This window comes from Xenopus tropicalis, chromosome 9, assembly GCF_000004195.4.
Source record: "Xenopus tropicalis strain Nigerian chromosome 9, UCB_Xtro_10.0, whole genome shotgun sequence".
In the NCBI taxonomy this organism is placed as follows: Eukaryota; Metazoa; Chordata; class Amphibia; order Anura; family Pipidae; genus Xenopus; species Xenopus tropicalis.
Window position 1 is genome coordinate 4,315,362 of NC_030685.2, and position 27,904 is coordinate 4,343,265.

Below are 27,904 nucleotides of genomic sequence, written 5' to 3' on the forward strand. Positions count from 1 at the left end.
AGGTGTGCTGGGCGCTTAGGGTGGGCAGTATATCTGTATTACTATGGGGGGCGCAATGTACTGCAGGTGTGCTGGGCGCTTAGGGTGGGCAGTATATCTGTATTACTATGGGGGTACAATGTACTGCAGGTGTGCTGGGCGCTTAGGGTGGGCAGTATATCTGTATTACTATGGGGGGTACAATGTACTGCAGGTGTGCTGGGCGCTTAGGGTGGGCAGTATATCTGTATTACTATGGGGGGCACAATGTGCTGCAGGTGTGCTGGGCGCTTAGGGTGGGCAGTATATCTGTATTACTATGGGGGGTACAATGTACTGCAGGTGTGCTGGGCGCTTAGGGTGGGCAGTATATCTGTATTACTATGGGGGGCACAATGTGCTGCAGGTGTGCTGGGCGCTTAGGGTGGGCAGTATATCTGTATTACTATGGGGGGCACAATGTACTGCAGGTGTGCTGGGCAGTTAGCAACCAAATACACAGGTCATACAATCAATCGGTGGGGTCAGTATTTAGTGTTTTAATCCCCTCACTCTACACCCAACAGGGATTATACAGCAGCACCGCCCTCCAGAAATCCATAGCAACCAATGAGATGGGTTTGTTTCCATTATTCTAACTGCACCTTGGAGGCCATGGGTTACTGTAAGGGGCAAACACTCCATACATCACCCCCAATATCTTGTGGTTCCTCATATAATATCCCCAGGTAACAGCTCTGACATTCCAGCAGCCAAACAACTTTTTGGCTATATACTGTATATATATATATATATATATATATATATATAGGGATAATGCATTTTTATTTCATTTAAGTGAGTGTGTGCATATTCTTAGGCCCGAAATAATCAAAGACTGAGGCAGCTGAGTAATAAACCAATGCTAGAGGCTCTCATTATTTACATGCCAGGGAAGAGGAATAGGCCCCTAAATGAAATGCACGATTATACGAAAGGGGCAAGAATAACGTAAGATCTTTTATTGAATCAGCATGAGTGGATTCTCTGGTGGTGACTGAGGTTCTTCAGGCTCGTGTAGCGTTTCCCACACTGAAAGCACAGGAAGGGTTTCTCCCCTGTGTGAGTTCTCCGGTGCACGTTAAGGTTCGAGCGTTGCGTGAAGCATTTCCCGCACTCGGCGCAGGAGAATGGCTTCTCCCCTCGGTGGATTTTCTGGTGTTCGGTGAAGTTGAAGCGTTGCGTGAAACATTTGCCACATTCGGGGCACGAATACGGCTTATCCCCCGAGTGGATTTTCTGGTGAATCTTAAGGCGCGAGTGATGCGTGAAACACCTCCCGCATTCGGAACAAGAGAAGGTTTTCTCCCCAGAATGGATTTTCTTGTGCACGTTTAGGTGCGAGTGCTGCGTAAAGCGTTTCCCACAGTCCGAACAAAAGTACGGTTTCTCCCCGGTATGAATTCTCTGGTGCTGAGTCAGATCACAGCGATGCGTGAAACATTTGGCGCATTCGGAACACGAGTACGGCTTCTCGCCGGTGTGGATTCTCTGATGGATGTTCAGTTCGGAGGGACGGACAAAACATTTCCCGCATTCAGGACAAGAGTGCAGTTTCTCCCCGGTGTGGGTTCTCTGGTGGTCAGCCAGGTCGGACCGGTGGAAGAAGCACCCGCCGCATTCACTGCAGGTAAATGGTTTCTCCCCCGTGTGAGTTCTCTGGTGGATTTTAAGGTTTGAGCGGCGCGTGAAACGTTTCCCACACTCAGAACAAGAGTGCGATTTCTGCCCCATGTGAATTCTGTAATTCTCGGCAAAGTCATTAAGACCCTCAGTGGAGTCGTACACAAGGGGCAACGCGAGTGCTCTCTCGTTTGATAAAAATGCACATTTCTTAGTGTTTTCACAATTTTCTCTACACTCTGCCTCCAACAAGTTATCAATGATGTCCCATCCCATCATAGGAGTAGGTGTGTCTGCTCCCTGTATCTGTTCTGTAAGGGGATTAATGATGCAATCTGATTGGTTTCCCTCTTCCCATGAAGCCGTCTCCTCTTTAATAACAACGGATAAATAATTAACTGACAACCTGAAACCTGAATGGTTTTCCCCTTCCAATTCCTCTTTAATCCCATTGGCCGGTGGGGGCTGTTCCACTGGATAAATTTCAGGGTTTGTGAGATTTCCGTCAGCACAAAAATCTGCTCCTTCAGCCCCAATCTTGCTTGGCTCATTATTATAACATAATGTTCCTCCCAGATCAGCTGGAATCTCTCTCTTATCTTCATATTCCCCGTCTGGCAGAGGTACAAGCATGAGAAATCATTATCACATTTTATACATATATGTAGGGATTCATTGTGTCAGGGAATGCAGGAATAGAAGGAGCAGCAGCGCAGGAACTGTCACCCCGACAGGCTCTGATACAGGATGAACAGTCACATATAAGTTCCGTTACACACGGGGTTCTAATGTTTTTTTCCCTGTGCCCATTACTCACCCAGTGGGCGGAGCTGCTGGGGCTCCTCCTCCTTTATCTCTTCCCTGTAAAGGGCCTTGTTTCCTTTTATATACTCCCACTCCTCCAAGGAAAAATAGATGGAAACATCCTCACACCTTATGGCAACCTGGCACACACAATGTTACAGTCATCCCCCAGCCAGAGAAAGGGATTATCATACACTGTTACTAAACAATAAGGGGGGATTGGGGGGCCGCACCCACCTCTCCAGTCAGCAGCTGGATGATGTTGGAGATGAGTTCCAGGATCTTCTTGTCATTTTCCTTCTGTATGACGGAGCCAGGGGCATGCAGGGCCCCCAAACCCACAGTTGGGCTCTTCTTCTTAGGGATGACGTAGCCCTATGTATTGAGAGGGAGAGAGAATGATGAGTGTGTAACGCAGCAGAGAGACCCCCTTTGTACAGACAGACAGTCTCTTCTCACTGTGCCACTCACAGTGCCCCCCTCACCTCTCCAGTCAGCAGATAGATAATCTCCAGTGTGAGATTCAGGATTCTCTCCTTCCGCTCCTCATTTTTATCCTCGATCACGGTGTCACTTGGTTCCTCTGAGATTCCCATTGGCTTCTTGGAGAGAAAGAAACAATGAGAATAGGTGGGTGAAACAAGCACAATGAGGGTAGAAATGCAGAGGGCTGAGGGGATGGGGGATGTGTGTATGGGAGGATAGGGAATGGTAATAGAGAATGAATAAGACAGAAGGTTCATAAAATGTTCCCAGAGGAAGGAAAGTTTTAGTGGTGATTGCGTAGGAGAACCAGAGGACATCTGTATCAGGACTACAACACTAATCTATAGGAGATGTGCACTGCACAAAACAGTATCTGACAACTCCCCCCCAATGGTTCTTCTCAGCCCCCAGGTGCCTACAGATGCGCACGCAGTATCACTATTCTCCTGACTGCTAAAGAAAGTATTTGCAGAGAGGGTAACTGGAGAATGTAGGTAGATATACAGGCAGAGCCCCCCTTATCCAACACTCTCCAGCCCCCCTCCTAGAGCTGGGCGGTATGACCAACAATTTATATCACGGTATTTTTCAAAATTATATCGGTGTCATGTTATTTGACGGTATTTTTTTTTCCATGCATGATTAGGTGTTAACCCCATTTCCTAATAAATTAGAAAATAATTACTGCAGTATTGAAAATCAGAGTCGGGCAAGCGAAGGATCGGCAACAGAAAGTCGTAAGGTACATCAGGCAGGCTTAGTTTCCCAGGCAAGGCCGCAGACAACATAGCACAGGAGGAGGCGTTTGGTAGCTTTAAATACCCCCCACGAACCGGCGCCGTCAGCGCGTCATGGACGTGCACGCTTTGACATGTACGTGCGCTTTGACGCACGCCCACCTGGATGCGCGTGCGTAACGTCCCGCGGACAACGGGACGTGCGCAAGACCGGGCCGCACGGGTGAGTACCCTGACACCCCGGTATTGCGGTATCTGAAAAATGAATATAGTTTTAAAAAAAAAAAAAACACCGGTATGCGGTAGTAAACTGTATATCGCCCAGCCCTACCCCCTCCCTCTATTTCTGTTGAACTATAACTCCCACAAGCTGCCAGGGGCTGCTGAAAGCTAGAACCCAGGAATGACCGCCTGTTCCATTCATACTGTCTCCTGTTTTCACTGTGTATAACACAGCTCCAGACATTAGCACCCTGCCAACCGAACCTAATAGTATGAGTAAAGCCTCCCCATCCCTCACTGACCCGCTCCTGCTTCCCAGCTCTGTTTTCCAGGAGAAGGGCTGAAGTTGCCTATAGCTGTGCAGGAGGGGCGGGACAAACTCACTCATTGGCTAAGAGGGAAGTAGGCGGGTTAAATCAACCAATAGTAGCCAGAGTGCCCTGCTAACCAAACCTCATAGTGTCAGTGATTCCACTGTTACTGACCTGCAGTTGCGAGCGTACTAACTACTGACAGCTTTGTTTCCGTACACCCGTCATTCCACAAATGTGTAACCCCAAAGTTATAGCAGCCACAGCCAGCCTGGCCTGGTAACGCAGTGTGGGTAGTTCTACCTCAATATACAGATCGCCACAAATACCAAGACACACAGTGCCCTCATTGGCTGTCATTCATCAGGTGACACTGACACTCCTTTCCTGTAATGGTGCAATCTGGGAATTGTAGTAGTTGCCAAGGAAACATTACTAAACTCAAGGCAATGTTGCGCTGAAAGACAGGGCCATTAGGAATAAAATCACTTATGTATTGCCGTTAGAATAAATTTACTTTAGTACCTTTGGGTTTATAAAGAGGCACAAATGATTCATGGCTCTGTAAATGCCTCATAACTTGGGTTCCTGGCTGGCAGTGAGAGCCCCCACACCTGTGTGGCCGGCAGCTTTGCAGGAAAAAAGACAGGGACTGGTCAGGATTGGGTTAACAATGGGCATGTTTGCACATGAAGGGGCAGAAGGGGGCATGGTTATGGCAAGCAAAATAAGTTGGGAAGTACTTGATGAAGTATTCAAAAATAAAAAAAGTGATAGATGCAATAAACAAAAACATCACAGCATCCAGCCACATATATAATGGAGTAAAATGTTCGCACTTGTTGTAAAGTTATAAAGTGCCTGTACCCCTCACATAACCCCGGGGGGATGCTGGGAGGGTAAGGGCTGGGCGGGATAATGACTAGAGCCTCTGGCTGTGCCATCCCCACAGGCCTCCCTGGTTACATAAGGTAAGTTTTTATTTATTTTCTGTGTTGTGGAATATGCTTTAATTGTGTGGAATTTAAGACAAATTATTCATGCATTCTCTGGTGCACATAAATAAAGTTACACATCCACCCAACCCTACACACATATACACACACACCTACCCACACACACCCACGAATACATACACACCCCCGCCCCACATACACACACACGCACGCATACATATATACACCCCCCCACATACACACACATATACAGTAAGCTGTGAGTAAAAATTTCCCACATAATGGCCATGCCTACGGCTTCTCCCCTGTGTGTATCTGAGGCACCACAAGGGTCGAGCTCTGGATAAAACATTTCCCACATTCAGATCAGAGGGAATTTGTGTGAATCTTCTAAAGTTCTATCAGGTTTGAGCCACGAGTAAATCACTTCCCACACTCAGGGCGAGAGAATGGTTTTACCCCCATGTGGATCTTCTTAATCATACCTGTAAGTTACCCACCCATATAGAATGTAAGCTCTGTGGGGCAGGGATCTTCCTTTGTCTCTCATAATATGGCACTTAATCTTTGTAACTTTAATGTAAAAAATGTACATCACTGTTTATACCAGTAGCAGTATATAATACAAGTTATACATCCACTTCCTGCAGTTATTCACACTGTTCCTGACAGCCAGCAACTCCCAGCCCTCTAACTGCAGCCAATCAAGCAGCGCAGCAGACCTGATAGGGAGCTGCAGTTCATCTTCCCTTACGTGACTGACTAGAACAAACCAGAACAGGGTCGGACTGGGAGAAGCAGGGCCACCAGAGCTGCTGCTCCAGGGGCCTGGCACGCCACAAGATGTCCCCACCACACCCCCCAAAGGGGCCCCTGCTGCTCCCTCCCTAACCCCCCCTAGGGGCACCCATGCAACGTCCTCCGCTGAGCGCGCGTAAGTGAAACTTATTTTCAACACGTCAAGGGAGGGACACCGGAGGCCGGGGGAGCGTTGACAGGGATCGGGTCTGGGCCACCGGGGCCCACCTGGTTTTTGCCCGGTGCCCCAGTCCGACCCTGGACCAGAAAAGTTTTGTCACATGTTCCATGGAGGTTGCTGGGTCAGGGTTGTTGCCTTGAACTAGCCAATGATCAGTGTGGATTTGACTGAGTTTACTTTAAAGGGTAGGTAACAGCCAGCACTAAGGCCGCTTCCTATGGGTCTTGTCAACACACATGCCCCTGTGAGCTTACAATCTAAGGTCCCAACCACATTCACACTCACTAGGGCCAATTGTGCGAGGAGCCAATAACCTGTACATTTTCATAGTATAAAGGAAAAGCAAAGCAGAGAGAAATCTGTGGGTCGGGAGGTTGTGGGCCCACCATATTTATTTTGCTTTCTAAGAATGTCAGAAAAACTTACCAAACACAGAGCTCGGTGTTTGATATGTTACAAAGCTGAGGGAAAGGATCGTTACTGGTGAATTTTCCGATGCAGTTTCAGGTGTGAATGGTACGGGAAACACTGGCCGCACTCAGAACAGAGAAAGGGCTTTGCCCTCATGTGCACTGTCTCGTGGCGCTTTAGATCAGAGCCGCGCAGAAATTTTTTGCCGCATTCAGAACAAAAGTATGGCTTCTCCCCTGTGTGAATCTGCTGGTGTCGCCTCAGGTGCGTCATCCGCGCAAACCATTTGCCGCACTCGGAACATGGAAATGGTTTCTCCCCTGTGTGAGTCTTTTGGTGACGCCTCAGGTGCGTCGTCCGCGCAAACCATTTCCCGCATTCGGAACAAGAGAACGGCCTCTCCCCCGTGTGGCTTCTCTGGTGCACGATGAGGTGCGAGCGGTGGGCAAAGCGCTTCCCACACTCGGAACAAGAGTGCGGTTTTACCCCTGAGTGGTTTCTCTGGTGTTTCTTGACGGCATAGGGATGGGTGAAACGTTTCCCACACTCGGGGCATGGAAATGGTTTCTCTTCCTTGTCCTTAGTGCTGTAGCTCCTGTGGAACCCTGCGCTGCCGAACCTCACCTGTAGGGGGAGCAATCTGCGGTGATGGGAAGTTTTACTGTTTTTTATGAAGTCTGTTTCCGACAAGCTGTTTGTTAAATTGTATTCCATGATAGGAGTAGGTGTGTCTGTTCCCTGTATCTGTTCTGTAAGGGGATTAATGCTGCAGTCTGATTGGTTTCCCCCTTCCCATGAAGAAATTAACTCCTCCTTCACATCATTTGATACATAATTAACTGCTGAGCTGCTATCTAGGCTGCACCCCATGATAGGAGTAGGTGTGTCTGTTCCCTGTATCTGCTCTGTAAGGGGATTAATGTTGCAATCTGATTGGTTTCCCCTCTCACATGAAGCCGCCTCCTCTTTAATCCCATTGGCCGGTGGGGGCTGTTCCGCTGCAGAAATTTCAGGGTTTGTGAGATTTCCATTTTGAACAAAATCACCTTCTCGAGCCACAATCTTGCTGGGATGAATTTTACGACATAACGTAACCTGGAGATCATCCCCATTCTCTTCATAGTAACCTGGCAAAGATACAGGTGCATTAAGGGAACGGTAACACAAACATTTCACTTCTAAACACTTTTATTTACATATTTGTCATAAAGAAACTGAAATATTATAAGTGATTTTTAATAAATTAAATTACCGTTGATGTATAGGACAAAGCTTAAAGAGGTAATGGGGCAACTTACTACATTCCTTTTCATAATCATGTATAAGCAGATATATCTATATATGTGTGCTCATATTGGACTCACCCAGTGGGCGGAGCTGCTGGGGCTCCTCCTCCTCCTCCTTTATCCCTTCCCTGTAAAGGGCCTTGTTTCCTTTTATATACTCCCACTCCTCCAAGGAAAAATAGATGGAAACATCCTCACACCTTATGGCAACCTGGCACACACAATGTTACAGTCATCCCCCAGCCAGAGAAAGGGATTATCATACACTGTTACTAAACAATAAGGGGGGATTGGGGGGCCGCACCCACCTCTCCAGTCAGCAGCTGGATGATGTTGGAGATGAGTTCCAGGATCTTCTTGTCATTTTCCTTCTGTATGACGGAGCCAGGGGCATGCAGGGCCCCCAAACCCACAGTTGGGCTCTTCTTCTTAGGGATGACGTAGCCCTATGTATTGAGAGGGAGAGAGAATGATGAGTGTGTAACGCAGCAGAGAGACCCCCTTTGTACAGACAGACAGTCTCTTCTCACTGTGCCACTCACAGTGCCCCCCTCACCTCTCCAGTCAGCAGATAGATAATCTCCAGTGTGAGATTCAGGATTCTCTCCTTCCGCTCCTCATTTTTATCCTTCTTCCCCATCACTGGGTCACTCGCTTCCTCCCACATTCCCATTGGCTCCTTGTGGGAGGGAGGGGCCTGGAAGTGGAATTAAGCACTTACACATTTCTATAGGGGATTATTCCCAGCAATATCCCCCAAAACAATTACCATTATATATCTATCTACATATATATATACAATTATATATTATTCCCATCAGCCCCTGCCCCAGTGAGCTTACAATCTAAGGTCCCTGCCCCAGTGAGCTTACAATCTAAGGTCCCTGCCCCAGTGAGCTTACAATCTAAGGTCCCTGCCCCAGTGAGCTTACAATCTAAGGTCCCTGCCCCAGTGAGCTTACAATCTAAGGTCCCTGCCCCAGTGAGCTTACAATCTAAGGTCCCTGCCCCAGTGAGCTTACAATCTAAGGTCCCTGCCCCAGTGAGCTTACAATCAAACAGACGCACTAGAGTTAAGTTTCTCACAAGCCTCAGTGCCTCACTTACCCGCTTTTGCTTCCCAGTTCTGTTTCCCGGGGGAAGAAGTGTTGTGCTGCCTGTAGCTGTGCAGGAGGGGCGGAACAAGCTCACTCATTGGCTCAGAGAGAAAGTGGGCGGGGTTCACTTCCTTACTGGCTGGAGGTGAGGCGGGGATGGAGCAGAAGAAGGGGGTTGGTTAATAAGTATGGGGGGAGGGATTGTGAGTTAGGGAGTGAGGGCAAGTTCCTTTTTTCAGCCCCAACGTATACAAATATAGCAAACTAGTTTGCTGCAGATACAGACGCTGCATTAATTGGCTGTTATACCTCATGTGATAAAACGCATTTCCTTCAGGTATTCTGGGAATTGTAGTCTAACAGGGCAGAGCTGCCCAGGATGCTACTGACTCTCCAGTGTTTCTATGAATAAGCCAATATAGCCAAATCTGGTACCTGGTCCCTTAGTGACGGTACAGGCTGGGCATTACTGATTCTTTTAGTTCTACTACATCATCCTGCACATTACAGGCTCAGTGTATGGTGCTGCTGCAATTATGGCGACCAGAGCACTTGAAAATCCAGGGATGAATCTAATAAATACATGTTGCAAGGCTGCACTGATTGCACAGCCCTTCTAGATGGATTTTCTATACGTGTCCCTGAATTTTCACATGATCTGGTCACTCTATCCCCTGCTGCCTCCATCACTCCCAGACCCTTGGTCCCCTCTCTGCGCTGTAATATCCTGTAACCTGTTATAGGGAACAGAGTCACCAAATCCTCCATGTTACCCCTTCCCTAAACATGGTACTTTCCTAAAGCAATTAACTATCTTCCCCACAGCTGCCAACCCCTGCAGTCTTCCAAGGGAAAATTACTGCACGTGCAAGGCGGTGCCAACATGGTCGGACTGGGGGTTGCAGGGCCCACTGGGGCTCCCACCGATCGCACCCCTAACTCCCCCCAGGGTCCCCCATCCGACGTCCTCCCCAATGCATCAGAGCCTATGGGCATGTGTAATGTATTGTCACCGCATGCATAATGTGATGTCACTGCATGCATAATGTGATGTCACTGCCTGTGTAATGTGATGCCACTGTGCAGAATACAGAATACACATCACATTATGGAATGATCACTGCACTTAGATTGTAAGCTCTACGGGGCAGGGACCTCCTTCCTACTGTGTCTCATACCACATGGCACTTATATATATATATATGTATTTATTGTATTTATTATATCACTTGTCCTCCCTGTGTGTAATTGTGTATTCTGTAAGACTGTACAGCGCTGCGTACCCTTGTGGCGCTTTATAAATAAAGTTATACATACAGAGCAGCGAGTATTCAGGAGAATTTAAACCTACTGGGGAGACCGAGGGGGGACCGGGATTTTTTGTGAGACTCCCAGTTAATCCGGGACACTTGCCAGCTCTGCTTCCCCCTGTCAGCGCCCAAAATAATTCATATTATGTTAATATAGAATTTTTTTTTACAAAACTCAAGTTGCCTTTTGTGCTGCTGCTGAAAATTTCCCCAAATTTCACAATAGTTCACTAAGCTCAGATCTGCCGGTTAGTGCAATATCTCCAACTGAACTCAGCTAAAGGAGACATACAGTATCCTATAAAAATTATGAATGTACCAGGGAATTATACTCCTCTAGATATAGAAGGATTGTGCTTAAACAACTTATGTTCTAGGCTGATTTATTGGGAAATTCCCCCAAACCCCACTAGCCCCGCCCATCTGTGCCACTTCCTGCTGGCTGAATTCTCTGGATGAGCTGGGGAGCCGGCGGCCCTCCGTACCCTGCACTGTAGGATAGGAACCAATCAGCAGCTAGGCTGACCTGATAGGGAACTGAAGCCTGTCTGTGCTTGTGTGACTGCAGGGCTGTGATTGGCTCTCCCCCTCCTACTGTGCTTCTGGCAGGGACCGTTAGGCCACGCCCACCCCTCATGTGAAACCCAGACAGGGACCTGAGAGGATCTATAGGGAGCTCCAATAAAGGGGCCATTGTTACAGATAGGGTTAATGTTTAGCCCAAAGGGAAACCAGCACCGGATATTATTCATAATTGCCTACAGGGTTAGGGGTTTTCCTTTATCCAATATGTTTCCTTTAACATCTTATTCTTTGGATCGATATTCCCTGACACAAGGGTGGATATTTTTAAGAACACTGCACTGTATTATTTTGCTTTTCTTGTTTTCCCCCCATTATTCTCACTTGTGGAGCCTTCCAGCAACACGTTTATAAAATCTGGAAACCTGTACATTTATACTGTAAACAATAAGAAGGAAAAGCAAAGCAGAGAGAAATTAGTGGGAGATTGTGGGCCCCACCCTGCCCGGTATTTATTTTGCTTTCTGAGAATGTCAGACAAACTTACCAAACACTGAAAGCAAACAGAGCTCGTTATTTTATATGTTACAAAGTTGTCGATGAGCGATGGGGCCGTTACCGGTGAATTTTCTGATGTACAGTAAGTTGTGTACGGTAAGAGAAACACTGGCCGCACTCGGGACATAGGAAGGGTTTCACCCCCGTGTGGATATTCTGATGGCGCTTTAGATCAGAGCCGTGCATGAAGCTTTTGCCACATTCGGAACAAAAGTATGGCTTCTCCCCCGTGTGGGTCCGTTGGTGCCTCCGTAGGTGCGCCATCCGCGAGAACCATTTGCCGCACTCGGAACAAGAGTGAGTTCTCTCCCCTGTGTGAACCCTCTGATGCGCGGAGAGCTGGGACCGGTGTATGAAGCGTTTGTGGCACTCGGGGCAGCCGTACGGCTTGGTGCCGGTATGAATCCGGTGATGCACATTGAGAGCCGAATGATCTGCAAAACATTTCCCGCATTCGGAACAAGCGAACGGCCTCTCCCCCGTGTGAGTTCTCTGATGCACGACGAGGTGCGAGCGGTGTGTGAAGCGCCTCCCACAGTCGGAACAAGAGTGCAGTTTTACCCCCGAGTGGATCTTCAGATGTCTCTTGAGATCACAGAGATGTGTAAACCGTTTCCCACATTCAGGACAAGTGAATGGTTTCTCTTCTTTGTCGGCATTTTCATGCTCAGCGAGCAGTCTCTTGCTGCTGTCACTTCCATTGTACCCTGCACTGCCGTACCTCACCTGCAGGGGGGGCGCTCTGCCATAATGTGAATTCATACTGTTTCTCATAAAGTTTGTTTCCAACAAGCTGTTTGTTAAGTTGTATCCCATGATAGGAGTAGGCGTGTCTGTTCCCTGTATCTGTTCTGTAAGGGGATTAATGCTGCAATCTGATTGGTTTCCCCCTTCCCATGAAGCCGCTTCTTCTTTTATTCCATTTGATATATAATTACCAGACAAACTTTTATACAGGTTGAGTTCCATGGTAGGAGTCAGTGTATCTGTTTCCTGTATCTGTTCTGTAAGTGTAATAATAGTGTAATCACGATGGTTTCCTTCTTCGTACAAACACGATTCTTCTTTAATAGAATCTATTATATAATCCTCTGCCGAGCTGTTATTCAGGCTGCACCCCATGATAGGAGTAGGTGTGTCTGTTCCCTGTATCTGTTCTGTAAGGGGATTAATGCTGCAATCTGATTGGTTTCCCCCTTCCCATGAAGCCCCCTCCTCTTTAATCCCATTGGCCGGTGGGGGCTGTTCCGCTGGCGAAACATCAGGGTTTGTGAGATTCCCATCATTATTACAACATAAAGTTGCTTCCGTATGTGCTGTAACATCGCTCCCATCTTTATATTCACAGGCTGCTAAAGGGAAGGATAGAGACTGTTATTAATGGCCGATCTGAAAAAGAAGCATCTGGCAAACAATGTTTAATAATATTGGAGAGAAGAAAAACTCACACACTTTACAGACACACCCATGTATTGTTTGGGCAGTGTGGGGGTGTTTAACCCTTACAGTTCTCACTCACACAAACACTTACAGAATTTAATATAGAAAGGATTGGAAAGACCGATTTACCCATTTTGGATTCGTTAGAACATGCACTTTCCAAAAATGTTTTGTTCCTTGGGGTAAACCTGCCATTAAACTTCACAAAAAACAGTTTGCAATTACAAATAAAAAGCAATATTCTTTTGGTAGTAAAAGGGTTAAAGGGCTTTTCCACCCTCAAATGTACTTTTTGCATTAACAGCTTCAGTTGGTTTATAGTTATGTGTCCATCCCTTTCTGCTCTTCAAGTCTGACTCTTACAACAACGTAACAGGAGTCAGTTTTCCTCTAGGTCTTTAATCAGGTTAGATCAGTCGGCATGTAACGTTGTTTCAGGACCAGTGACATTCTTTTAATTTTTGTATCTTGGAAATCTGCTTAGAATGACATTCCTTTTTGTTTGTTGGAAAGGAAGCACATAGTTTGGATTTTTTGGGATATCAACCCATCCCAACACAGCATGGAGGCAACTCTTACAGATCTGTAACCTGGGTACCTGTACCGCGAGTGATTAAATGGGTATAAATACCTGTAGGTGCCCTAACTGACATCTTCCCTGTGCATCCAAAAAAGACTAAATATCCTGCATAGATTCTATGTTTTGCAAATGAAAGAAAGCAACCATTACTCACCCAGTGGGCAGAGCTGCACAGGCTCCTCCTCCTCCACCTTTATCCCTTCTGTGATTTTGGCACTGTCTTTATTCAGATTCTCTGACTCCTGCAAGGAAAAATAGATGGAAACATCCTCACACCTTATGGCAACCTGGCACACACAATGTTACAGTCATCCCCCAGCCAGAGAAAGGGATTATCATACACTGTTACTAAACAATAAGGGGGGATTGGGGGGCCGCACCCACCTCTCCAGTCAGCAGCTGGATGATGTTGGAGATGAGTTCCAGGATCTTCTTGTCATTTTCCTTCTGTATGACGGAGCCAGGGGCATGCAGGGCCCCCAAACCCACAGTTGGGCTCTTCTTCTTAGGGATGACGTAGCCCTATGTATTGAGAGGGAGAGAGAATGATGAGTGTGTAACGCAGCAGAGAGACCCCCTTTGTACAGACAGACAGTCTCTTCTCACTGTGCCACTCACAGTGCCCCCCTCACCTCTCCAGTCAGCAGATAGATAATCTCCAGTGTGAGATTCAGGATTCTCTCCTTCCGCTCCTCATTTTTATCCTTCTTCCCCATCACTGGGTCACTCGCTTCCTCCCACATTCCCATTGGCTCCTTGTGGGAGGGGCCAATCTTCAGGAACTTCCTGTAATTAAAGGGATACACACAAACCTATGAGATTGAGGCGCCCGTAGCAATATAACTAATAACTGGTTCAGTATTACTTACAATAAAAAGAGATTTGATTCCCCAGACACTGCACCAAGCAATATAAATAGCTTTCTGTATTAAGGTGCCATTACAGCTGTGAGCCAGGGAAGACCTGGAGTCACTTGGCTACAACTCTAGCTCCCCAGTGCTATAGAGGCAGCCAGGAGCATTCTGGGAGTTGTAGTTCAGAGACTAGGGAGCGGTAGCACAGACAGGCAGATAGGGTAAGGCAGCTCTTTGCTACTCACACTGCTGATGGAAAATAGATACAGAGCTCGTACTGCCCCTGCCCGACTGTATCTGCCCCTCTCACAGGGCTGTGGGCTCAGCGCAGCACTTCCGGGATTCCTGAGGGGGCGTGTTAGTCATGTGACTGCGGTCTGACAGGAGGAGGTGACGGACGGCGATACAGGCCTATAGGAACATGGCCCCTCCCCCAGTGACGTCACTTTTATCGCGTCTTGGTTCCCACAGGGAAAACAGCGAAACAGACTCAATAAATCCCCTTCCTTTGTGGGGCAGATACAGTCGGGCAGGGGCAGTACGAGCTCTGTATCTATTTTTCATCAGCAGTGTGAGTAGCAAAGAGCTGCCTTACCCTATCTGTCTGTCTGTGCTACCGCTCCCTAGTCTCTGAACTACAACTCCCAGAATGCTCCTGGCTGCCTCTATAGCACTGGGGAGCTAGAGTTGTAGCCAAGTGACTCCAGGTCTTCCCTGGCTCACAGCTGTAATGGCACCTTAATACAGAAAGCTATTTATATTGCTTGGTGCAGTGTCTGGGGAATCAAATCTCTTTTTATTGTAAGTAATACTGAACCAGTTATTAGTTATATTGCTACGGGCGCCTCAATCTCATAGGTTTGTGTGTATCCCTTTAATTACAGGAAGTTCCTGAAGATTGGCCCCTCCCACAAGGAGCCAATGGGAATGTGGGAGGAAGCGAGTGACCCAGTGATGGGGAAGAAGGATAAAAATGAGGAGCGGAAGGAGAGAATCCTGAATCTCACACTGGAGATTATCTATCTGCTGACTGGAGAGGTGAGGGGGGCACTGTGAGTGGCACAGTGAGAAGAGACTGTCTGTCTGTACAAAGGGGGTCTCTCTGCTGCGTTACACACTCATCATTCTCTCTCCCTCTCAATACATAGGGCTACGTCATCCCTAAGAAGAAGAGCCCAACTGTGGGTTTGGGGGCCCTGCATGCCCCTGGCTCCGTCATACAGAAGGAAAATGACAAGAAGATCCTGGAACTCATCTCCAACATCATCCAGCTGCTGACTGGAGAGGTGGGTGCGGCCCCCCAATCCCCCCTTATTGTTTAGTAACAGTGTATGATAATCCCTTTCTCTGGCTGGGGGATGACTGTAACATTGTGTGTGCCAGGTTGCCATAAGGTGTGAGGATGTTTCCATCTATTTTTCCTTGGAGGAGTGGGAGTATATAAAAGGAAACAAGGCCCTTTACAGGGAAGGGATAAAGGAGGAGGAGGAGGAGCCCCAGCAGCTCCGCCCACTGGGTGAGTAATGGGTGCAGGGCTCCAAATATCAGAACTTACTGAATGACTTACTGATATCAAACAGGCATGAAAATCCTGTTGGGTGGGGACTGTATCAGTGTATTAGCAGCTAGGCTGACCTGATAGGGAACTGAAGCCTGTCTGTGCTTGTGTGAGTGCAGGGCTGTGATTGGCTCTCCCCCTCCTACTGTGCTTCTGGCAGGGACCGTTAGGACACGCCCACTCTTCATTTCAAACTAGGACAGAGAAGTGAGAGGATCTATAGGGAGCTCCAATAAAGGGGCCATTGTTACAGATAGGGTTAAAGGAGACATATCCTATAAAAATGATGAATGTACCAGGGAATTATACTCCTCTAGATATAGAAGGATTGTGCTTAAAAAGTTGTGTTTCTGACTGATTTTTTGAGAAATTCCACAAAACCCCCACTAGCCCCGCCCATCTGTGCCACTTCCTGCTGGCTGAATTCTCTGGATGAGCTGGGGAGCCGGCGGCCCTCCATACCCTGCACTGTAGGATAGGAACCAATCAGCAGCTAGGCTGACCTGATAGGGAACTGAAGCCTCTCTGTGCTTGTGTGAGTGCAGGGCTGTGATTGGCTCTCCCCCTCCTACTGTGTATCTGGCAGGGACCGTTAGGACACGCCCACTCTCCATTTCACACTGGAGGGAGAAGTGAGAGGATCTATAGGGAGCTCCAATAAAGGGGCCATTTTTACAGAGAGAATTTATTTTTAGCACAAAGGGAAACCAGCACCGGATATTATTCATAATTGCCTACAAAATTAGCGTTGCTCCCCATTTATCCAATATGTCTCCTTTAATGTTTAGCCCAAAGGGAAACCAGCACCGGATATTATTCATAATTGCCTACAGGGTTAGAGATCTTTTTGTTTATCCTATATGTCTCCTTTAATAATAGTAATAAAGTGGGATAATTTCTCTGCGTGTATCAATACTAGTTTGATAAATCTATTTACAGATATAAGAATAAATGTCCCTGCTTCTTTCCCAGATTGTGACTATGAAGACAAGACCGATGTTAATGCTAATCAGCCATCAACACTATGTAATAATAATAATGAGCCAGACATTGCCGTTGCCAAAGAATCCATTTTGTTTCAGCACAGAAGTCTCGGAACAAAGGGACCTTGTCCAACCAAACAGCAAATGGCAGAAGAGGAGTCTGACTTGTGTAAAGAGGGAAACCAATCAGATTGCAGCATTAATCCCCTTACAGAACAGATACAGGGAACAGACACGCCTACTCCTATCATGGGGTGCAGCCTGAATAACAGCTCGGCAGAGGATTATATATCAGATGTTATAAAAGAGGAGGTGGCTTCATGGGAAGGGGAAACCCAATCAGATTGCAGCATTAATCCCCTTACAAAACAGATACAGGGAACAGACACACCAACTCCTATCATGGGGTACAGCCTGAATAACAGCTCAGCAGACGATTATATATCAGATGTTATAAAAGAGGAGGTGGCTTCATGGGAAGGGGGAAACCAATCAGATTGCAGCATTAATCCCCTTACAGAACAGATACAGGGAACAGACACGCCTACTCCTATCATGGGGTGCAGCCTGAATAACAGCTCGGCAGAGGATTATATATCGGGAAATTCAGCTCCATGTGAAGGGGGAAACCAATCAGATTACAGATTGAATCCATTCACAGAACAGATACAGGGAACTGACACATCCAGCCCTTTGCTGAGATGGAGCCTGAGTAGCAGCTTCCCAGCACTGTGTGTATCAGGTGACATCAAAGAGGAAGGGGAAAACCATTCTGACTTGAGCTTTAATTCACTGGCAGAACAGACTGATGGAAGCAATGGAACTATGGGTATGATGGAGTACCGCCTACATAACAGCTTGTTGGGAATGGGGCTCAGCAGATTCGGTAGGTTTGGTAAGAAATCCACACAACCCCCTTTCTCTCCAATTCAGCCCTCCCAAGCCTATTTCTGCTGCTCTGTGTGCCACAAGGGTTTCAGTCGGAAGGAAAGCCTGGTCGCGCACGAGAGGATTCACACCGGAGAGAAGCCGTATCCTTGCTCCACGTGCGGGAAGCGTTTCACCAGTCGCTCCAGCCTGGGCGAACACTACAGGAGCCACAGCGGCAATAGGCCATACTCCTGCTCTGACTGCGGCAAATCTTTCACTTACCGCTCGAAGCTCGTCAGGCATCAGAGAATTCACACCAAAGAGAAACCGTTTTCCTGTAACGAATGTGGGAAATCCTTCTCGCAGCGCTCGGGCTTTGTGAAGCATTACCAGACCCACGCGGGTATAAAGCCGTACTCCTGCCGCGAGTGTGGGAAGTCCTTCATGCAAAGCTCCTCCTTTACTAAACACTGCCAGAGTCACATGGGTGTAAAGCCGTATTCCTGCCCTGAGTGCGGCAAGTGTTTTGCGCAGTATACGAGATATGTCCTGCACCAAAGGATTCACACGGGGGAGAAACCATTCACCTGCTCTGAATGCGGGAAGTGTTTTATAAACCGCGCCTACCTCCTCCGCCATCGCAAAATCCACACGGGAGTGAGACCGTTTTCTTGTCCCGAATGCGCCAAGTGTTTCATAAACAACTCCCAGCTCAACAGACATCTCCTCATTCACTCGGAGGAGAGGCCGTTCTCCTGCCCCGAGTGCGGGAAACTGTTTAAACGGCGCACACATCTGGACGTGCATCTGTCGGTGCACAAGGCGGAGAAACCCTTCGCTTGCACTGAGTGCGGGAAATCCTTCTCGCAGCGCTCGGGCTTTGTGAAGCATTACCAGACCCACGTGGGTATAAAGCCGTACTCCTGTCGTGAGTGTGGCAAGTCCTTCACGCAAAGCTCCTCCTTTACTAAACACTGCCAGAGTCACGTGGGCGCAAAGCCGTATTCCTGCCCTGAGTGCGGCAAGTGTTTTGCGCAGTATACGAGATATGTCCTGCACCAAAGGATTCACACGGGGGAGAAACCATTCACCTGCTCTGAATGCGGGAAGTGTTTTATAAACCGCACCTACCTCCTCCGCCATCGCAAAATCCACACGGGAGTGAGACCGTTTTCTTGTCCTGAATGCGCCAAGTGTTTCATAGACAATTCCCAGCTCAACAGACATCTCCTCATTCACTCGGAGGAGAGGCCGTTCTCCTGCCCCGAGTGCGGGAAACTGTTTAAACGGCGCACACATCTGGACGTGCATCTGACGGTGCACAAGGCAGAGAAACCCTTCGCTTGCACTGAGTGTGGGAAGTTCTTTACCAGGCGCGCAACCCTTATCGCCCATCAGAGAACTCACTCGGAGGCGGGAAAGCATATTCTTAAATAAATGAGCGAAACGATTTTCCCTTTATGTTACCTTGAGTCTACTTTATTTAAAGGCAAAGTAAAACCTAAAATACCAGGTATAAGCAGTGTGTTTATTGGCTCATAATACAGACCCAGGCCTGGACTGTGGGTCTTGTAAATGCCAGAGGGGCTGCTGTAAGATGCCATAGACCGTCCCCTATTTGTTGGGTTGGGGGGGGGGCTATTTTGGCCTCTGTATTTAGAATGCCAGCAGGGTCAGACTGGGCGGGTGGGGCACCAGGAAAAAACCCAGTGGGCCTTGGCCCTTGTGGGCCCTGACCTGATCCCTAAAGGCGCTCCCCCGATTTGCCAGCCTCCCTCCCCTGACACTCTGAAAGTAAGTTTAACCTACGCGCACTTAGGGGAGGATGGGCGGGGGGCCCCTGGGGGTGGAAGCCCTGCCCAACCCTGAATGCCAGGGACTATTTTGACTCTTAATCCAGACCTGACAGATTGGGACATTAGTATACAGTTACAGACAAAAATCATTTACAGTGTTTAAAGGAGACATATTGCATAAATGGGAAAACCCTAACCCTGTAGGCAATTATGAATAATATCCGGTGCTGGTTTCCCTTTGGGCTAAACATTAACCCTATCTGTAACAATGGCCCCTTTATTGGAGCTCCCTATAGATCCTCTCAGGTCCCTGTCTGGGTTTCACATGAGGGGTGGGCGTGTCCTAACGGTCCCTGCCAGAAGCACAGTAGGAGGGGGAGAGCCAATCACAGCCCTGCACTCACTCAAGCACAGACAGGCTTCAGTTCCCTATCAGGTCAGCCTAGCTGCTGATAGGCATAAGCAGTACCCCCAGCTGTGCCATGGCCCCGTTATATCCAGTTACCCCAAGGGTAACATAAAGCCTTGGCCCATCAGCTCCCCTAATGCTGACACTACCCTCACTAACTAGCCTGACTGGCCTTTGCTGCTGGGGCAGCTATTATAGCTCTAATGTGCTGCTGGCTACTCCTACATAATGGCTTGTTAGCCATGCTCTGAGAGGAAGGCACCGGGCCAGAGGCCCTTCCCATCTGTAGGGTGGCTCACCTATCTAATGAAATTCACTGCTGGAGACATAAGGGGTGGCTAAATGATCTGAGTGGACAGGTGGGGGACATGAAGTACTGGATGTGGGAGGGGCCTAACTGGGCATGGGAGGAGCAACTCGCTGCCAGCACCATCCCAAACAGACCTGTGGGTTCTGTTACTGTACAACTACATCCCAGGAGAAACCTCACCTGCACTTCCACTCCCTGCCGTTAGATGTCGCTATAACACACCCTACTCCTCCCCATCTATGCCCCATTATTGCCAGTTGTGAAGCGCTGCGGTCCCGCCACTCCGCCTAGCAATGAATTACGTGTCTCACTGAGGGGAAAGAGACAGAGATATCCGCACACATAGTTCTGCTCAGGGTTCCCTCAGCCATAATCACTATCACTGCCGCTATATCTCCCACATACAATGGACTCTTCAGCACCTGCCTCGTCACTGTGTCATTCCTTAAAGGAGACATATTGGATAAATGGGAAAAAAAGGTAATTTTGTAGGCAATTATGAATAAGATCCGGTGCTGGTTTCCCTTTGGGCTAAACATTAACCCTATCTGTAACAATGGCCCCTTTATTGGAGCTCCCTATAGATCCTCTCAGGTCCCTGTCTGGGTTTCACATGAGGGGTGGGCGTGTCCTAACGGTCCCTGCCAGAAGCACAGTAGGAGGGGGAGAGCCAATCACAGCCCTGCACTCACACAAGCACAGACAGGCTTCAGTTCCCTATCAGGTCAGCCTAGCTGCTGATTGGTTCCTATCCTACAGTGCAGGGTACGGAGGGCCGCCGGCTCCCCAGCTCATCCAGAGAATTCAGCCAGCAGGAAGTGGCACAGATGGGAGGGGCTAGTGGGGTTTTGGGGGAATTTCTCAATAAATCAGTCAGAAACACAACTTTAAGCACAATCCTTCTATATCTAGAGGAGTATAATTCCCTGGTACATTCATCATTTTTATAGGATATGTCTTCTTTAACTCACTGTTTACAAACTGTACCCTACTCATACCGCCCCTATTTCTCTTTCAGCCAATCGCTGTCACGCCCCTCTGAACATCTCTATCCATTCACACTTCTCTCTCTGTACCGCCTCTTTAGAGCCACACCTAGCGCCCCCGGAAGCAATGATGCGATAATAGCGCTGTGTGTGTAAGTGAGAGCGCTGGGAATACTGTGCGCTGTCCCTGCTGGCAACCGGGGTTGCTTTACAATCACTATTATAGTTATGGTGGAATAATCCGTGTAGAGAGTTGCAAAAAAGGGAAACGGTATGGAATTAACTCACCCTAATGTAGGTGGATGATAAAAAGGGGGTTATAATCACATGGGGTGATAGTAAGGGGCATAGGGAGGGCTAATAAGAGGGGGGATTGGCAGGAATTCAGTTCAGTCTGTAGTTCATACAGACTGGTATCAGTGAGAAGGGGAGGGGCAATTGATAGAGATGGCACATGTGACCTGGGGGTGGGACTTTAGGACACATGTGACCTGGGGGTGGGACTATAGGACACATGATCAGAATGACACGCCCCAACTGTAAGCTTCTGTGGCACTAGCGTATATACCTCAGGTTCCCAAACCTCGGGCACGATGGCCGGCCAACTATTTCTGGCTACAATTAGTGACTACCCTTCCCTCTGGGTTTCCCTGTTGCAGATACAGGAATCCAGGAAAAAAAAAAAAAGATTCCATCATCAGGCCCGGATTTGTGGAGAGGCCACAAAGACCCGGGCCTAGGGCGGCCGCCCCGCCGCAGAAAAAAAATTAAATTTGGCTTCCAAACGGAGCATTCGGGACCTCTCCCCACTGGGGGGGGGGGGGGGGGGCTTTCGCGCATGCGTACTGGGGGGGGGGGCGCACTTTCGCGCATGCGCACGGGTGGGGAGGGGGCAACCGACAGGGGCGGCCTCGGGGCGCCCAAAACAGAAATCCGGCCCTGTCCATCATTAAGGGGGGTCATTCTTTTTTTTCCTTGCTTGGGGCAATAAGTATAAGGAATTCCAACACGGGATTATTAGCTGTTCCCTTACTCACCCCCCGGCATGGCACCCACTGCTCAGGCCGCACAAATAATACACAATGGTATCTGCAAACACAATATACAGCCACTAGGGTAGAGCCTTCTATTTCCAACTGCAGGACACAAGATGGCAGCGAGGGGCTATTGGAATACTACCCCAGGCCGGGGTGCCCGAGTGTCAGCCTGTGGGCTGTGCTTAATGACTATAATCACAGGTGGGTGCTGGTTTGGATGAGAGACATCAATATGAATAGGAGAGGGGCTGCATAGGAAGATAAAGGGACCCTGCCATGATATTTATGGGGCTGTTTATCTCTAAATGACCCTGTTACACAGCAAATAATTCCCCCTGCCATTTAACCTTGTGGAATGGAAACCAATTGCAAAGTAGCTGTTCTATAACATACATAAAAGTTAAAAACTTAAAAGGTGAACCACCCCTTTAACAAAGTGCCAACTCCCAGGCATTCGGCCCCATCCCAGAGTGGCCAGTACATGCACGGCCCATAGATACCGACATGCACATCCCTTAAAGTCTCCATTGTCAGCCAAAAACTAATTCATTCTTAGGGAGGGAACACAGAGAAACAGAAATACTTTTATTTATTGAAATGACCGCGTTATTTAGTGAGTTATTAAGCCCCAACCCAGTCACAGGCGCCTTTAAAGGAGAACTAAAGCCTCACTAAAGTAGGGCATAAATATTATATATTCTGTACCCGCCCAAGGAACCCTTAGCCCCCTAGCAGGGAAGATCTATGCCCCAGTAGCCCCCCATCTTCTTTTCTGCTGATTCCCTGCATATACTCTGTGCTGCTGTCACTTACCTGAGCTTAGGGACCCACTCACACTATACTGTATATATAGAATATAAATGTACCAATATACTGTATAGACAGACTATAAATGTCCCAATATACTGTATAGACTAAGTGTCCCAATATACTGTATATATACAATATACTGTAAATGTCCCTATATACTGTATAGACTAAGTGTCCCAATATACTGTATATATACAATATACTGTAAATGTCCCTATATACTGTATAGACTAAGTGTCCCTTTATACTGTATATATAAAATATAAATGTCCCAATATACTGTATATATACAATATACTGTAAATGTCCCTATATACTGTATAGACTAAGTGTCCCAATATACTGTATATATAAAATATAAATGTCCCAATATACTGTATAGACTAAGTGTCCCAATATACTGTATATATACAATATAAATGTCACAATATAAGGCTGATTACCAATTAATACAGCTAATTACTCAGTGCAATTAGCGTCAGACTTTAATAATAAGCCTTGCAGCAATAGCATATATAACAGGCAAACCTTATTTCTGCTTGATAATTAGCAGTGACCCCTAAGCTCAGCTTCCCAACAGCTGCCCGGAGCCCACTGAGCATGTGTGTGTCACTGACACTTTCCAAGATGGGGAGCTCCTGTGACAAGTTTGAAGGCCTGGATCAATACTTATAGGAGATGCTGAACCTTTAGGCTGGTGCAATAGGTTCAGTAGAATTCTTAGGGTTTAGTTCTTCTTTAATTAGACTCTCCATATGGGAAACACCCTGCGCCTCAGCCTGAATCCATCATACACGAGGCACAAGGAGGGGCTTAAGGCGCCCCAGAGCTCTGTACTGAATGGCCACTCAGAGCAGCCCAGTCGTTATACGTATTGCACTGCAGCCGGCACACCAGACCCGACTCATCGTTTTTTCACCCTTGTGAAATCAGTGCTTTTCTTTAGCAGTCGAGCAATGTGCATTGTGCCAGCTGACATCGGTCCAGCTTCCCTCCATGTTGGCTCAGCGCTTCCCCCCCGCGTGAGACCGTTGGTGGTCAGTGAGGGAGGAGCGATGGGCGAAACGTTTGCCGCAGTCGGAGCACGAGTACGGCTTCTCCCCCGTGTGAGTCCTGCGGTGCAACCTCAGCAGATACAGGTGTGAGAAACACTTCCCACAATCCCCACACACGTGCGGCTTCTCCTTGTTGTGAACGGTGAGGTGTTTATTGAGGGAGGAGCGGTGGGCGAAACATTTTCCGCAGTCGGAACATGAGAAGGGTTTCTCCCCTGTGTGAGTCCGGCGGTGCTCGTTCAGATGCTGCGGGATGGCAAAGGATTTCCCACATTCGCTGCAAGTGAACGGTTTCTCCCCCGTGTGAGTTCTCTGGTGCACCTGCAGGGAGGTGACGCGCGGAAACCGCCGCCCACAGTCGGAGCAGGAATACGGCTTCTCCCCTGTGTGCACTATCTGATGGCGAGCGAGCGTTATCTTACTGGCAAACAGCTTATTGCATACGGCGCAGCGTAACTTCCCCTGTACGGGGGGCTCAGTGTGTTTGTTATCATTAACGGCTGCAGCCGGTACCGGTCCTGGCATTGCAATGATTCTGTAATCCAACGGGTTCCCCCCTTCCCATGAGGCCTGCTCTTTATTCAGAGTGTTTGCTACATAACCAGCAGGTAAATTCATGTTTAGGCCGCAGCCTATCATAGGAGCAGAAATGTACGTCCCCAGTATTGGCTGAGTGATCGCAATGATTCGTAAATCAGGAAGATTATTCAGGCTCCGCCCCATGATAGGAGTAGGTGTGTCTGTTCCCTGTATCTGTTCTGTAAGGGGATTAATGCTGCAATCTGATTGGTTTCCCCCTTCCCATGAAGCTGCCTCCTCTGTCATTGCCTTGACAGGGCTGCTGTGATTTAGGTTGGGAGTTTCCACCCCCTCTGTCTCTTCCTCCTCAGATGAATCTGGTTCCTCTTTAATAACCACAGATATATATTTATCCAACACTTTACTTGGGCTGCACCCCATGATAGGAGTAGGTGTGTCTGTTTCCTGTATCTGTTCTGTAAGGGGATTAATGCTGCAATCTGATTGGTTTCTCCCTTCCCATGAAGCCGCCTCCTCTTTAATCCCATTGGCCGGTGGGGGCTGTTCCGCTGGAGAAATGTCTGGGTTTGTGAGATTTCCGTCGGCACAAAAATCTGCCCCTTCAGCCCCAATCTTGCTTGGCTCATTATTATAACATAATGTTCCTCCCAGATCAGCTGGAATCTCCCTTGTAACATCACATTCCCCACCTGGAATAAAATGATTTGGATTTAAGTTTGTGCACAGAGAAAAGAAAAAAATTTATGTAAAGAGGCAACAATCACGAGATGGATGTTATACTATTATTCTAAGGGACCGAGTCTTACACTTTCAGCCTCTATACCCAAAATATATGCACAAACTGTATCACGTTACTCCAGGATAGCTTGCGGGTGGGTTACATGGTATCATGGGAAATAGGAGAAACGTTTAATATGTTATAAAAACTGACCAATGGGCACAATTCTCAGCTCCTAATTTAAAGTAATTATCTGATATTTTTACTTATACAGCCTTTGTCCATTGATGCAGTTGGTCATTACTCACCGAGTGGGCGGAGCTGCTGGGGCTCCTCCTCCTCCTTTATCCCTTCCTTGTAAAGGGCCTTGTTTCCTTTTATATACTCCCACTCCTCCAAGGAAAAATAGATGGAAACATCCTCACACCTTATGGCAACCTGGCACACACAATGTTACAGTCATCCCCCAGCCAGAGAAAGGGATTATCATACACTGTTACTAAACAATAAGGGGGGATTGGGGGGCCGCACCCACCTCTCCAGTCAGCAGCTGGATGATGTTGGAGATGAGTTCCAGGATCTTCTTGTCATTTTCCTTCTGTATGACGGAGCCAGGGGCATGCAGGGCCCCCAAACCCACAGTTGGGCTCTTCTTCTTAGGGATGACGTAGCCCTATGTATTGAGAGGGAGAGAGAATGATGAGTGTGTAACGCAGCAGAGAGACCCCCTTTGTACAGACAGACAGTCTCTTCTCACTGTGCCACTCACAGTGCCCCCCTCACCTCTCCAGTCAGCAGATAGATAATCTCCAGTGTGAGATTCAGGATTCTCTCCTTCCGCTCCTCATTTTTATCCTTCTTCCCCATCACTGGGTCACTCGCTTCCTCCCACATTCCCATTGGCTCCTTGTGGGAGGGAGGGGCCTGGAAGTGCCCCTGGAATTAAACGATGTAGATACTGGTGAATTAACTGCATGCTGTAAATAATTATATTAGTTCCTATTAAAGAAGATTACAGAATTGGACACCGACCCCCAGTCCCACAGCTCCCACCGACCCCCAGTCCCACAGCTCCCACCGACCCCCAGTCCCACCGACCCCCAGTCCCACCGACCCCCAGTCCCACAGCTCCCACCGACCCCCAGTCCCACCGACCCCCAGTCCCACAGCTCCCACCGACCCCAGCTCCCGCCGACCCCCAGTCCCACCGACCCCCAGTCCCACAGCTCCCACCGACCCCCAGTCCCACAGCTCCCACCGACCCCCAGTCCCACCGACCCCCAGTCCCACCGACCCCCAGTCCCACAGCTCCCACCGACCCACAGCTCCCACCGACCCCCAGTCCCACCGACCCCCAGTCCCACCGACCCCCAGTCCCACAGCTCCCACCGACCCCCAGTCCCACCGACCCCCAGTCCCACAGCTCCCGCCGACCCCCAGTCCCACCGACCCCCAGTCCCACAGCTCCGCCGACCCCCAGTCCCACAGCTCCCGCCGACCCCCAGTCCCACAGCTCCCGCCGACCCCCAGTCCCACAGCTCCGCCGACCCCAGTCCCACAGCTCCCGCCGACCCCCAGTCCCACCGACCCCCAGTCCCACCGACCCCCAGTCCCACAGCTCCCACCGACCCCCAGTCCCACCGACCCCCAGTCCCACAGCTCCCACCGACCCCCAGTCCCACCGACCCCCAGTCCCACCGACCCCCAGTCCCACAGCTCCCACCGACCCCCAGTCCCACCGACCCCCAGTCCCACAGCTCCCACCGACCCCCAGTCCCACCGACCCCCAGTCCCACAGCTCCCACCGACCCCCAGTCCCACAGCTCCCACCGACCCCCAGTCCCACAGCTCCCACCGACCCCCAGTCCCACCGCCCCCCAGTCCCACAGCTCCCACCGACCCCAGTCCCACCGACCCCCAGTCCCACAGCTCCCACCGACCCCCAGTCCCACCGACCCCCAGTCCCACAGCTCCCACCGACCCCCAGTCCCACAGCTCCACCGCCCCAGTCCCACAGCTCCCAGCAGGAGTAACCCCAGTCCCACCGACCCCCAGTCCCACAGCTCCCACCGACCCCCAGTCCCACAGCTCCCACCGACCCCCAGTCCCACCGACCCCCAGTCCCACAGCTCCCACCGACCCCCAGTCCCACAGCTCCCACCGACCCCCAGTCCCACAGCTCCCACCGACCCCCAGTCTCACAGCTCCCACCGACCCCCAGTCCCACAGCTCCCAGCAGGAGTAACCCCAGTGCCACACACACAGCCCATAGTACAGGAGAGTGAGGGGGGTAAATGGCGGTCGGTCGGTGCCACACAAGGTAGGAATAAGGGAGGCAGCAGGGGATTTAGCAGCACATATGGGCTCAGTATATCGGGGGGAGAGGGGACACACTGACCAGATACCGCTGTTCCGCACTATTCAGACTCCCTATGGTTGTTCCGTAGAACAGGGACGGATTAGCGAGTGGAGGGAACACAATAAATGCAGGAATGCCCAGTATTTGGCAGCATGGCGGAAGTATTCAGTGATTGGCTGAAGAGAAAGCAATGGACGAAGCAGCGCGATTGGTTAGAAGAGCAAAGGAGAAGGCGGACCGCCACAGCCGCAGTTCCGCACAGTGATTGGCCGCAGGACA

General features: G+C 49.0%; 2 protein-coding genes across 2 annotated transcripts; one reads left to right on the forward strand and one right to left on the reverse strand.

Annotated features, from left to right (window-relative positions):
- Positions 1–951: 951 nt before the first annotated feature.
- On the reverse strand, positions 952–27,904 carry LOC101734394. The gene is made up of 18 exons (XM_031893320.1): positions 27,665–27,904; positions 26,050–26,243; positions 25,802–25,939; positions 25,575–25,704; positions 23,963–25,237; positions 18,737–18,864; positions 17,888–18,658; positions 13,514–13,582; positions 11,381–12,478; positions 8,390–8,434; positions 8,142–8,279; positions 7,912–8,044; positions 6,617–7,674; positions 3,617–3,649; positions 2,931–3,047; positions 2,683–2,820; positions 2,459–2,585; positions 952–2,255 (listed from the first exon to the last, which is right to left on the reverse strand). Exons 2-18 carry the CDS (start codon positions 26,164–26,166, stop codon positions 988–990), a joined length of 6,783 nt encoding a protein of 2,260 aa, XP_031749180.1. The 5' UTR covers positions 26,167–26,243; positions 27,665–27,904; the 3' UTR covers positions 952–987.
- LOC116407549 (oocyte zinc finger protein XlCOF7.1-like) lies at positions 14,623–19,071 on the forward strand. Its single transcript, XM_031892991.1, has 5 exons — positions 14,623–14,765; positions 15,079–15,232; positions 15,343–15,480; positions 15,578–15,710; positions 16,725–19,071. Exons 2-5 carry the CDS (start codon positions 15,116–15,118, stop codon positions 19,040–19,042), a joined length of 2,706 nt encoding a protein of 901 aa, XP_031748851.1. The 5' UTR covers positions 14,623–14,765; positions 15,079–15,115; the 3' UTR covers positions 19,043–19,071.